The 13961-nt window shown below is 45.9% G+C and overlaps 1 protein-coding gene across 2 annotated transcripts in view; it reads right to left on the bottom strand.

Annotated features, from left to right (window-relative positions):
- Positions 1-12264, bottom strand: part of ST8SIA6 (ST8 alpha-N-acetyl-neuraminide alpha-2,8-sialyltransferase 6) — a 41262-nt gene extending 28998 nt beyond the window's left edge. Inside the window, exons 1-3 of one of the 2 annotated variants that reach the window (XR_014517574.1) lie at positions 11997-12264; positions 11615-11725; positions 926-1024 (exon numbers count right to left, since the gene is read on the bottom strand). Coding sequence is in view for 1 of the 2 variants with exons in the window: in XM_083467572.1 (XP_083323698.1) it covers positions 926-1024; positions 11615-11725; positions 11997-12091 (305 nt within the window). In the remaining variant the exon portion in view is untranslated. The remainder of the gene's footprint in view (positions 1-925; positions 1025-11614; positions 11726-11996) is intronic. The other variant, XM_083467572.1, reaches the window with a different exon arrangement.
- Between the last annotated feature and the right edge of the window lie 1697 nt (positions 12265-13961).

The raw sequence follows: 13961 nt of genomic DNA, 5'->3' as shown, positions 1-13961 counted from the left end.
ACCTGACCAGCAGTATTATGCTCCTAGATTGCCAGAGTGCCATTGATAGGTGCTGGTGGGGTGGCTGGCAAAGTCATTTAAATAATGTAGTCCAGATAGAAAAGAAATCCTGACAACACATTGCTGAGGAACACAAAAACAGTATCGAATTCGAAAAAGGAACAGAGAAGTTTTTTCTTTTCTCGTTGAGGTCTTGTACATAGCAGGGAGACATTCAACCAAACATACAGAGGAAATGCTCCCTCAGATTCACAATGCCAATAATGTCACATGCTACTTCAACAAATATCATTCCACTCTGCCTTGTTGCTTAAACAACACCCCCCCCCAACTTGGTTACTGATATATTGATAGCAGAACTAACTGTTAAGTTACAAGCAGCACGATTCCTGCTGTTGCACTTCCAACAGAAATTAGATGGCAGTAGCTACCAATTATCTTTCCCACAATTTCGCAGGGTGATACTATATTGAGGACATTGTGGGGGGATTTTAATGGTGACTAGACTCAACCTCCCAGTTGCCCAGGACAGGCATCAGCAGTGGGCCTTGGGAGGTGCCCCAAGATGTCAATTATATAAATACTGGGAACCTGGGATTCTACCTGTGCCTGTTTTATGTGTACTTCAAGCTCCAGTTCAAATCCTTGACTCCAGCTTTTGTCACTGGCCTGAGGGACTCAGGTTTGGAGATTATGCATTCTAGGTCTAGATTCAGGTCTGGCCACTCTGCGCTTTGATCTGCAACCTCAGTCAGTCTTGTAACTCATTTCTTTACAATGCGACTCCACTATAGCCCTGGTTTTGCAATGAGCATATCACCCTTGGAACTACTGCCAACACACATCTGGGTAACCTGAGTTGTGTTTAGCAGCTGCATTTGGATGTAAACCAACTGAATTTAAGAACAGAAGCAGACCTCCCTACCTTTTTTTCTTGATAGATGAAGACCAATTGTTGTTCCACAACTCTTTGCATTTTGAGGCTTGCTCAGACTTCTGAATTCCAGTCTGATTGGGAGCCGTTCTGTTAACATAAAAGGGAAAATCAGTCTTTGAAAGAATAAAAATGGTCTTGGCAGCAGCTGCACAATGGATGGCTGTGAAGCAAAGATAAGCAGCAGCAGCTCCAGCTTGTGAGGGGAGAAAACTCAGGATGGCAAAGTCTGTTTCACTCTCATTCTATGGTTTCTGTCCAGAAGTGGGCTGCTCTGAGTTGCCACCAGAAGCGTATTTTATTATAAAGAGGTGAGTTTTGCTTCCATTGTTCAGTGTGTTATGTTGATTTTGATGTAAATCAGAAATGTGATATCTATCTATCTATCTATCTATCTATCTATCTATCTAACTAACTAACCACACACAGCTTCAACATAATTGCATTTCAAAAAGGCACGTCTATTTTAACAATAAACATTAATGGCTTTTACAAAGACCCAAGATACTCATTTCAAATACGGATGTGGATTTCAAATAGCATTATTATAGCTGTATTTGTTACCTTTCTTCCATGATTGAACTCAAGGCCTCCTTTTGTTTGTATCATGTTGAGACTCTGTGCTGCTTCACTTCTGCAGTGTTACTGCTGTGTGTACTCTTAAGACAGGAGTGGGGAACCTTCAGCCCTTCAGGTGGCCAGGAATGATGGGCGTTGTAGTCCAACAACATTCAGAGGACCAAAGGCTTCCACCCACTGCTTCAAGCCTACTTTCTAGGCCTTGACTTCAGGCAACCACCTCAATATGGCAAGAAATGCTCCACACAGAGAATTTAATTTGCCTGCATTCTCTTCAGATATCAGGGCTGTGCACCAGATTCAGCCACAACCCAAAGCATGCAGTCCAAAATATCTGAGGGTCACCAAGTTGGCAAATGTTCTCCTAGACATCTCACCCATCCCCACCCCTGACCCTACTCCCCTTTTACTCTAAATCACCTCTGTTCATCTTATTCCCCTGAATAAGTTCATGGTTCTGTCAGGTGGGTGGAGATTTCAGGATCAGAATTCCTCTTCCCCTTCAACCTTGGTTCTGCCTTCAGAAGGAGACCGCTGTTCATTCCCCTGGCAATGATGTCTCCAAATACATAGTTTTCATCTTCACAGTAGGAATGAATGACAAGCACACAAGAATACAAGAGAAAATAAAGTGAAAATAAAGTAGTGTTGAAAATTGGCTCCGAGATACACACACAACCATAAAACTCACACACTGAGTTTATCTCTGAATGTATCTCTATTAAATAGCTTTAATGGGACAGTGCAAGCAGACCAAGTCAACATGCTAGAATGCAATTGCTTATGAACAGCACGAGTTCACAGCTATCCCAGCATGAGGTTGTGCAAGAATTGCAAATGTGTTATGCTGTCATGAGAAACAGGTGTGCCCGCTCAAATATTTTGGAGGAGAGTGTAAAGCAGAAATGGGACTGAAGCAAAGAAGCTCCATCTTCCACAGCCAACGAGCCTTAGAGTGTCCTAAGAGTAGTGACAGGCTTTAAATAAAATCCATCATTACTTATAGTAGAAATGCAAACAGCCCAGTGTCACTCAGCTTAGTTCTGCTCCGGTCTCCAGGCCACCTATCATTTTGCTCTTGTTCTTCGGGTTTTTGAGATCCAGGAGCCATTCCTGACATTTTGTGCTTGGGAAACACACAACATGGATCTCGCTTTCAGTTTCCTTCTGAGTGCATGGGAGTACAAATGACTGCCACCTCTAGGGGAAAAAATGAAAGCTAATAACATGAAAAATGAGCTCTGTGTGCTGCAGTTCCTCTGCGGTAGCCAATGATTCCCAAAAGCTGGGTAATATTATATTTCCTGGTCCAATGCTTTCTTACCCAATCACAATATAATCTCCAGTTTTCAAAGGTTGGGTGACTTTGACCTTTTCTGCATATTAGCATTCCCTTCTTTCTTAGCCTTGACTCTCATACTGCCTAAAACTCATTACTTCTAGTCGCCTTAGCTTCTGGATTTCAAGTGGGAAGTCAAAAACTGTGCCAGCTCACAATACATGCTCTTTATATTTGCACTCTTTCCCCTCTCCTTTCAAAAACTATTGGAAAGAGCTGATAGATTCCCTGATTGCTGGCTACAATTCTCCTTCTGGACTCTACACTTGTCTCAAGTGCCTGGCACTATCTTGGCACACAGGCAGCTGGATTTTGGCATATGGACTGGATAGACACCCACATAGTTACCCCAACTATGATCCTTCTTTCCCAAATCCAGGATTCACTTGCTATTACAGCCGGGGGGGGGGAGGAGAGTGTTGTTTAGCCTGAGGGACGCATTCCCTTCTGTGTAACCATCCTGGGGCCACATGGCAATGGACGGCAGGCCCAGAGGGGAAATGGGTGGAAGAATGGAAGTTATCATACCTTTGTATGTAGGCTAGTTTCTGCACATACAACTCTCTATCACCCATCCCAGACAAACAAGGGGCATTAACTAAAGTTCAGGGACTCATTCCAGCCATGGGAAAACACCCAAGGTGGGTGAAAAGTAGAGCCAATGAGGGGTGTGGTCTGGGAAGAGGCCTGGGGGCCAGATAGAAGGAACTGGAGGGCTTCATTTGGCCACTGGCCTGAGGCTCCCTACCCCATGTTACAGTTTGGACACTCCCCAAAGTGACAAAATATGTATAAATTTTGAAAATACCCTACCATGTTCTTCTATTTCTAACACTGCTATTCATTCTTCATTCTCTCCCATTTTTATTAAGTCAGCTACTCCATGGCCATTATAAACCAATTGTTGTTCCCCAATAGGATACATGCTTTTAACTTCTTAAGTATTCTGCCACTAATTTTGTCGAATTAGATAATGAGACTGCATTGCTGTTTTAGGGTTCGTGACACTTTGATTAATAAGGTAATATGCAATCTAAATGCTCAGTGAAATGGACTGTAAAATCTTAAACGGCAGAAGTAACAAATTGTCTTCCGACATTAATCACGGCGACTGTGTAAGAGGTTGTCTGACACTCTCTTCCCACTCTCCCCCCTTCCCCCAATGGAATTGTCACTAATGTTTTAGGCCAATGAAAGGTTACTGAAGCCAGACATCATGGGCAGGCATCTCCTTCCCAAGCCCCATGGCTGGCTCAAGACATTTTGCTGTCTGATGCAAAGATCAATATGGAACTCCTAGGAAGCTTCTCAATATTGAGTCAGACCATTGAATTGAACCTAGGACTTTTGCATGCAAAGAAGATGCCCTACCATTGAACTCCACTCCTTCCACCACAGTCCATGTATAGAAGGCAACTGCATTGGCAGTTGAATCTGTCTTTGACATTGGCAATGGGGGAACATCTGAGGATGGCAGGCTAGTAGGCCTAGTGAGACATTCAGATCTGCCTTCCAACATGTTGCTCCTACACACCCCACCCAGCAACTACTGCCTGTGGCAGTTGCCTCATTCTTCCTAATAGTGGGGATGGCCCCAAGCAAGATCAAACCTTCAAACTAGTTAAGCCACTGGAATGGGAATTAATAAGCATATTTAGCATTCTGAATTCCAGTTTCTGCAGCAAATCCAGAAAAATCTCAGGACATTTTAAACAAAGCCAAGCTGGTTTGGGTCAGCAGAAAGTGCTTCCCCGCTCCTCCCCACAAGGCCAATAAAATTCATTTGGCACCTAAGGCAGAAAATCCCACAAGTATCCTCCATGTTCCCAGTCAGTCAAAATACAGTCACAATAATCAATTAAGTAACTAAAAGTTTTGCTGCCAATTCATGGCAGTCAAAATCAGTGCCTGAGGCCGCTGTCTGATTCTGCCTAATGGCAGGGCTGGCCCTGCCTGTTCCATAAACTTGATAGCGTTGCATATTTGCCATAAGTAAAGGCTCCTGTGCATTACCCAAAGTTCGAGGGCTCATTCCAGCCATGGGAAAAGAAGAGACTGACCCTTGGAAAATGCTGTTGTGAGGATCATCAACAAGTCACTCTCCTCTAAGGCAGGGGTGGCCAACTGATAGCATGTGCTCCAAAGTCTGGGAAACAGCAGTGACATCAGGGCCAGACTCTGAGACAGAGGTCCAGGGCCCCACACAGCAGAAGCAGGAAGGCCCCTCAAATGCAACAGCGGCAGGGCTGGATGACCACATTTCAAAGGAAAGTAATTATCCCCTAAAAGAGAGAGCCTTTGTAAGGCCATTAACTCAAGAATCTAAAATTACTGAACTATGCCATTGCTTGGTAATAAGGTGATGTCCACAGAGACTATAAAGCGAAGCAAGGAAGCCTCAGGGCTGTGATCTCCCTCCTCTTCAAGCACCAAGCTTATTTTCTTCTATAACTCAGGTGCAGCAAGATTACATGAGCAAGCTCAGTGAAAAGAGAGCCTAATCAAATCAGAACTCTGCCTGGAGGGGCAAGAACACTACTGAATGCCGAATTCAATTGATAGCTACTCTGGGTTCAGCAGCTGGCGAGGATGGGATGATGTGCTCTTCCCCAGAACCCCTCACTCATCCGCGCAGAGCCTGCTCAAGGTGGGTGAAGCAAACTCTGCATAAGGGAACCTTGTCATTTCTAAGAATGAGGCATCACACTGCATGTACTGCAACAGGGGACTCGTTCACATTTCTGTTTTCTTGAAATTTCATGCAATCAATGCTTTTCTTTTTTAAAAAAGCTTTCAACATAGAATACAATAAAGGTCAACCTAATCTAAATAAACATAAGACAACAGGAAAAGAAGAAAAAGAAAAAGAAGAAAAAACAACAACACAAACCCCTATATCAAGATCTTAAGTCTTATTCCACACAAAGGAGGGTGAGCCCTCCCAGCTCTCACCTGCTGCTTGCCCTGGGAAACCCTCAGAAAAACTGATTGACGTTTGTTCCAGTTTGGCAGTACAGTGGTACCTCAGGTTACAGACGCTTCAGGTTACAGACGCTTCAGGTTACAGACTCCGCTAACCCAGAAATAGCATCTTGGGTTAAGAACTTTGCTTCAGGATGAGAACAGAAATCATGCTCCAGCGGCATAGCAGCAGCAGGAGGCCCCATTAGCTAAAGTGGTACCTCAGTTTAAGAACAGTTTCAGGTTAAGAACGGACCTCTAGAATGAATTAAGTTCTTAACCTGAAATACCACTGTATACAGTGTTTTCCCGGGGAAAGCAGTGAGACAAAAGGAAGACCTCTCAAGCCCGTGCTTAGGAATCATGGGACAAGTGTAGATGAGCCCTAAGCGCTGCTCTGAAATAAACTCACTCCTGCCCATGCTCTGGTCTCCTGCTGTGGTTCGCAGGGGCCTTCTGGCCAGCCAGGAGCCAAAGCATGGATCTGCTGACTAAGAGTCAGGACCATGGATAGCTCACTGTGCATTCAAGATCTGGCTAAGGCAGCAGGCCTCACAGATTTCCTTGATGTGTCAGAAGCCACCTGCAAATCTATGTGGTCCTGAGCAGCAAGGTGGGTGCCTCCAGCTCTGCTGGACTGGGGGAATTGCTTGGGCTTAAAGGGATCGCACCTTATTCCAAAGGTATGTGCTCCAGAGAAGCTGAGGTGCCTTTTGTCCTCAGATCCAGGGAGTGCTTTCTGAACATGCAAGAGACAGGATGGAAGATGCGGCCTATGCAACTAGATTAGGGGAAACAGGAGTAGAGGGGTAGCAGCTGTGGCATGGGAACCTTAAGATCATGCAGAGTATCATACAGGATTGCGCTGGGATGGAATTTGGCACAAATAAGCCAACCCCCAAGCTCACCCACAACACAGCCTGAGGTGGAACACTGACTTGAGATAATTGACCACATTGACAAACTTAATTTCCATAATGGGGTCCACAGATTCTTCAAGAGTATTTCTGCGTTTGGAAGACAAGCATGGTCCCTGCTAAGTTCCACCTCTCCTGCGCTTTTCAGGGGTGTAGAGATGTCATTCAGGAAGAAAAGAGGAGTGGGGATTATTTTCTGCCCCTTTAGCAGAAGAGATGTATGACTGACAGAAGATATGTATGACTGGCCGCAAGTGAGGCTGAACATACCCCTCGTTCACACCATATATTTAAAGTGCTAGGATACCACCTTATACAACCATGGTTCCTTCCCCCAAAGAATTCTGGGAGCTGCAGATTGTGAAGGGTGCTGAGAGTTGTTAAGAGACCGGTGTGCCCCTCTGAGAATGACAATTCCTAGAGTTACAGGGAACTGTAACTGTTACAGGATTGACTGTGAAACCACTCTGAGAACTGTAGCCCTGGGAGGGGAAGGGGGGAGTCTCTTAACTCTCAGCCCTTTTTTAAAAAAACTGCAGCTCCTTGAACTCTTTGGGAGAGCCATGACTGTTTAAAGTCGTATCATAGTGCTTTAAATGCAGCGTGTGAATGTGGCCATAATCACCTATTTATTCCTGTTAAAGGGACAGCTATAGAAGGGAGAGTTCAGAAGTCAACACCCCTGCAGGAGAAATGTGGGGATAGCTGGCCGATGCTTTCCGGCATATCAGTTCTATCAGGAAAGGCTATTTCATAATGTGTCTAAAAGACATAGTCTGGGAGGAAATAAGAGTGTTAATGATGGCAGTCAATTTAGCACAGCTGCCAGGCTTGCTGAGCAATGTATATTGCAGTCCATTACTTATGTGCTAAGTAACTATTCCCATTCTTTGTAATAACTATTTTACCCTCAGGGGTACAACGTTCTGACAGAAGAAAGAACATAGAGGTCTCTGTAGCATGCTTAATAATTAATTACATTTGGTTAATTATTTCACAGCCTCTCCAAAAGGGTCTGTTGTTGTAGACAGGAGCCATGAAAAAAATAACAATCATATAAGCACACACCATCCCTGTTTCTTGTGTCCACGCACAAGCCAGGTCATTGCTTGAGCTGCTGTGATGTCATAGAATGTTTATAAGCACTCTAAGCTCTAAAGGCAAAGTCTGTCATTGTGGAAGGTCAAATATCAGGGCAGGGGCTGTGCGGGAGGTGCAGTGTCAGTTTTGGAGAAAACCCTTCTTGCCTGGCCGAGTACCTGGAGAGGTTGTGTGTTATAGAGGAGCTGTTGAGCAAGAAAATAGAAACAAAATAATAAAAGTGGGCATAGAGGATATGGAGGTATAGATAAACGGGGTGTAGAGGAATGAGATGAAGAGATAGTCAGGAGACAGGATGGAGAAGGGAAGAGACAGCTCACACAGGGCCTAGAAATAGGAGTGGCAGCATGCTGCTGGGTAGACAACTGGTGGAAAGAATTTCACACAATCATCAGGTATTGCTTAGCAACCAGAGTGGCATGCTCTTTAACAACAACAACTTTATTATTTATACGCCACCCATTTGGCTGGTTCACTGAGGTGGCAAATGTCCTGAGAGTGTTTTCCTCTGTATATTTGGTTGACCAAAACAAGGACTGAAACCCTCTGTCCCTTTCTCTTCAAATTTTGCACCATTTTCCTCAGTTTTCCTCAATAAAGTGTTACAAAGATTCTTTTTTCACTGGACTCCATCTGCATTACTTAAGTGACTTTGCTAACACTTCTACAATAATCAGCCATAATTTTTAGTCAAATAACTCCAGTGCATTATATCGATGTAATGTTTCATCCCTGGAAACAGGTGCTTTCCCCTCTTTATTAGTCAGTTAATCTCTCTTGCCTGACTGCTGCTCCTACAACATGCACATTACAAACTTTAATGGAAACTGACAGGAGAGTCAAGAATGTTTTTTGGGGGGGGACTGTAAGAGGCACCACATCTGTTTGTGTGTCCTGCAGTTCAGCACCTGGCATCCTAGTAGGGAAAGGCTTACCAGGAAAGGCTTTTGTTGTTGCATTGCTGCTCCTGTGGTTGCTTTTTTTGTGCAAAGTATTTTCTTATCTTTGCTTCCACACAATTAAACACTAGATGTAAGCAAACAAAAGGAACTCTTCAAAAAGCCGTTGGGAAATTTATATAAGTGGATTGACAATTATTGCCCCTGGAGGTGTCCCCAGTGTTCTACAGAAGTGCAGCAAATGTTGAACATTCAATCACAGAATGAAATAAATATTGTCAGTCCTTCACTGCTTTTGAACCCTAAAGTAATTTGAAAATACAGAAGTCACAGAAGGCCAAAGAGACAGGAAAACATTCTATTTTACTGTAAAAGGGTTTTGACCAAGAAAATGGATGTTCTGTGCCATGGCTTAAAAATAAAAAGAAAGAAAGAAAGAAATCACTGCTCGGCTTAACTTGGCAAATCCTTTATTAATTGTAATGGAATAAGACTTGTAAGGCCTCCGTTTATACCTTTAATCAGCATCAAAATCTAGGTGAGAAGGCTTATTTGATATTGGAAGTGCTGTAGAAGCAAGCGCTTTAGTAATAGAAAAATGTCAGTTGAATGCTGGGGGGGAAATACTTGCAAAAGGCACAGATCACCTGAGGAACTAGCTACATAAGAAGAATGAGTCTCTCTCCTGGGAGACTTAAAACCAATGCAGAGCAGCCTATAATGTCAAGTTGAGGAGAATCCTGTCACATATGGAACTGAACACCAGAGTGAAGTAGTGGTTAGGGTGTTGGATTAGGAGCTGGGAGACCTGGCTTCAAATCCCAACTCAGTCATGAAGCTCACTGAGTGGCCTTGGACCAGCCACCATCTCTCAGCCTAACTCAACGCCCAAGGTTGTTGGATAAAATGGGATGTGGGGGAGCCATCAACACCAACTTGAGCTCCTTGGAGGAAAAGCGGTATGTAAATATAGAGAGAAAGCCCCCAAGCCACCCAAAATACAGGAGAAGAATAACCTGTAGACCTGCCTGAGAATCAGAAATTGTTGCTAGCATCAGAAAAGGGATTCAGATCTTCTGGGTGTGGAGTCTGAGCCTGCTGCTGAACCCACTCAAAGGCAATAACTCCTCTCTAAAGCCCTGATCAAACTGTTAGTAGGCATAGCGTGAGCTCATCCATCAGTGTTGTAATGCAAGGCTCCAAACCAGATAACCCACCCCTTACATTCTGTTTAGCCCTCAGTTAAGGGATGGAGTTTGCATGGTGATCAGCTCCAAGCTCGATAGACTTAACATTGGTCAGTTCCCTGGCTGTATTGATCTTGCCTATAGATTCTATCGTCCATGCACTGGTAACCTCCAGGATGGGTTACTGCAATGTGTTCTATGCAGGGCTACCCTTGAGGTTGATCTGGATTCTGGAAGCTGCAACTGGTGCAAAATGCAGTGACTCAACTGCTCATTACCTCTATTGCTGGAGAAATTGCACTGGCTGCCAATCGGCTACTAGGCTATGTTCAAAGTATTGGCTTTGGTGGATAAAACCCTATGTACAGTTTGGGACCAGTTTACCTGAAAGATTGTCTCACCCCTTATATACCCAAATGATCACAGTACTCTGAAGCATCTTCTCAAAAAGACCATTCCAGGCAATACAGCATTTTGTTGTTATATGAACTACATGAATCTCAAGGCAATTTACAATCCTACAATAAAAGCTACTAGGTTTAAAAACAGTAGAACCAAACAATGGAAACAGAGACCCAAAAGAAACCTTACCAATCCCATACAGCTGGAAAATATTGCCCACACAAGAATATTTTCAATCTGAATTCTCTCTTCATGCAAAACTTTTTCAGAATCTTCCTCTTAATCCTGAACCTAACTGGCTATTTACAGTACAAACATATACATGTCTACTCAGAAGTAAGACTCTTGGTTAAATGGGATTGGGAGGCTGGTATAGAGTTGTAGTCACAAACTGCTGGGATTCTAAAAGCAGGCGGGGGCTGGACCTGAGAACTCTCCAAAGGTCAAATTGTGTAAAACTGTTCATCTTACTCTGGTGACATTTCCCATTTCTGCAAGTTTTCACACCAAATCTTAAAACTATTTTTGTTTTTTATGCCGTGGGAGTTTAATGAGTGGGTTGAGACGGCAAGAAACTTCTCAAGAAAAAAACTACTGTGGTCTCGTGGATCACAGCTAAAGTGTTTGAAAGAGAAACACCTGAGCTTGAGGATGGTGACTCACAGCAGAAAGGATTGAAGCGAAGCGAAGATGATGGATAAAGTAAGTAAGAAAGAATAAAGAAAACAAAAGTGGGGGTAGAATATCTTCAAAGCTGAAGATGGCTCCTCTGCTAACCTAAATGGGAAATAATTCTGATTTCATTTTTTCCTGGAAAGGAATCTGCTTTCCACCACCAGTTACAAATTTTGAAATGAACAAATGATTCCTTGTGCTGCTTCAGTTGCAATATATCATTAACACTTTAAAATGCAATTTTAAAAGTAACTGAAATAATACAGGGATAAGATAATCTACCACCAAGCTTTTCACCGCTGTTGGTGAAGCCAAAAGACAAGAACAATGTTTTGCAAAAAAAAGAAAAGAAAAAGTAAGGTCACCATATGTTGACCCCTGAGAGTTGGGATCTCGAAGTGAGAGCAGGACAATCAGGGACCAACCACAATATCAGGAACTCGTGGGCGTTTTCAAGATGATCGGCCCTTTTTGGAACACTGCTGGTCCACAATCCAGATGTTCGCAGCTGCCTTTCTCACGCTGGACCAGCGCAACTCTCCCTTCTCGGTCCAACCCAACACGAAGACGAGAAAAGCCGTTTCAACAACAACCACAACAACACAGCTCAGCCTTTTTACCTGTTGGTGGCCAAGGGAGGCTCCAGCTGGGCAGGTGCCGACGGCGCCCGGAGAGATCGCATCACCCTGGGGGTGCCCCCCGTCGTCGCCCTGACCTCCTTCTCCCAGCCCCTGGCAAGCAAGCGAGACAAACCCAAGTTGGCCAGCCGGGAGCATTAAGTGGCGGGAGGAAGGAGCCCAGTCCAGCCACAGCAAAGACCTGGGCACCTTCGTGCATGCCCCCCTCCCCCGCAAAAAACGCGCGCCCCCTGCCTTGGGGAAGCCTCCCTCGTGCAGAGAAGCTGGAGCTGGCCTCTCTCCCGACCCTATCCCCGTGACTTCATCCCCGCCGCGTGGGATCCCGCCACCCCCAGCAGCCCCCCAGGCAAGACCCCTCCAGTACCTCGCGCCGCCGGAGCCATCGGCGGAGAGCCACCCGAGGCACAGGCAGAGGAGCAGGCTGCCCAGCAGAGCCGCCAGGGCAAGGACCGCCCGCATCGCCGCCGCCGTGGGGAGGAGAACTGCCTGTCTGCCTGCCTGCCTGCCTGCCTGCCGCGGGATCCGGCCGCCGTCGCCGCTGCCCCCGCCCGCCCGCTTCCCACTGCAGCGAAGGCGACCCCGTCGGGCAGAGCAGGGGCGGCGGCGAGCGGCAGAGCAGGGTCGGGGCTGCTCGGCTGCTCTCGCCCCCCGCCCCTCGCTCGCTCCCGCCCCCCGACGCCGCTCTGGCTCCGCCCCCCTCCGGCTCCTGGCGGATCCTCTTCGCCTCCTACGGGGTCTGGGGAGGCGAGCAGCCGCCGGAGGGGCCTCAGCTCATCCCAGCCCCTCGGCAGCCCTAGCTAGTCGCTCAAACTCTCGCTGGCTCGTGTCTCACAGAGGCAGGAGGAGAGATCCGGATAGAAGGGATGGGGAAGTTGGGGGGGGGGTCGGGGGGCGATCTGTGCCTTGGGAAGATCGGGGCGGGAGAGCTCTCCTAGCCACAAGACCCGGGTTAATTGGAAACGGCAATGGCTGCTTCTGAGCATGTGCAGAGAGTCAGCCGAGGGCCAAAAGTAGACGGGAACTCAGCTGGTGAAGGAAGAGGCAGGATGGAGATCAGGCTCGCAGCCCAGGCTTGCCGACCCTTCCCCTCGCTGTGGGCGGCTGCCGTGAGCAGTCGCGCCCACCCCTCTAAAGTTACCACTAGCAGAAGAAGGTGGGGGGGGGGATTGCTGCCTTAGATTTGCCTCTTTCTCCAGCCCTCCCCCCAGCAAATCGCAGCCTAGGAGGATTTATGTTGGGGAAATGACAAGGTGGGGAATAGGAGCCAATCCTAGGGGCTGAGGTCCCTTCGCCCCAATAAAATAATTGGAACACCCCCCCCCCCGTTGATGGGCATTTCCATTCAGACCTGGGCTCCCCCAATATTTTATTCAAGTTGGCACCCTTGAGATAGGGAGATCAGAGTCACAAACTCCTCTTTTAACCAGAGAAGGCACACCATTCTGCCCTGTCCAGTTAAACTCTGGGGACCTCCAGGGAAACCCTCAAGGTGAGGAGCCAGGGTGGGGGCTTTTCCCTGCTTGGCTTGAGAGCTTTGACTCTTTGCCCCAGCCTCTTGCTTGCCATACATGTTACATTCAAGGGCTTGTGCCTGTGATTAATTTTTACTGGCTTTTAATGACTGTATTGTTGTTCTGTATTGTATTTTAATTGTACTTTGGCACAGAAAGAGGGGAAATCTTGGCGGCGGCGGGACGTACAGCCCCCACCAGTGCTTTCGATTTATACGATGACACATTCTTCTAAAGAGCATGAGGAAATCTCAGAAGGTGATTTAAATTACATGTGTGAAAACGTGCCTGATCATGCAAGAAATCTTGCAGGATAGATATATATATATAGTGTTGTGAGAGGTTCGTAATAGGAATCTGATAAACATTGTGAATGCGAACACCAATTGCAATTCCCAGAGTCCCTTAAGGGAAGCCATAAATGTCATAAGAAGAGGCTGATGTGCTGAAAAAACCTGGAGATGCCAGAATGTCCTGGGCCGCTTTTATGAGTGTCATCGAATTTTCTACAATACAGCGATGGCACTGGGCAATAGATATTCATCAGGGTGATCCAATGAAAGGAACTATGTTTTATTCCTGCCCTTCAAAGGTGCCTGTACAAGGTGGGAGAAGGATTTTGGTGCTCCAGTGAACATCTATTTTTGGCATATCATAAATTAGGAGTCCACCAAGTACCTATTCAACTGGGGGGGGGATCTAAGTCAGTCCCAGGCATAACCTGCTGAAGTGGGCATTTTATTGTGCCAGCGTATGAACTTAAAGAGTGGTAGAATAGTAGATGTCCTGGCTCCCCGTTGCTGAAAAAACAAAAGCCT

The sequence above is a fragment of the Podarcis liolepis genome (assembly GCF_965112155.1).
Source record: "Podarcis liolepis genome assembly, chromosome: 12".
NCBI classification, from domain to species: domain Eukaryota; kingdom Metazoa; phylum Chordata; class Lepidosauria; order Squamata; family Lacertidae; genus Podarcis; species Podarcis liolepis.
This window is presented reverse-complemented; position numbering and strand designations above follow the sequence as displayed.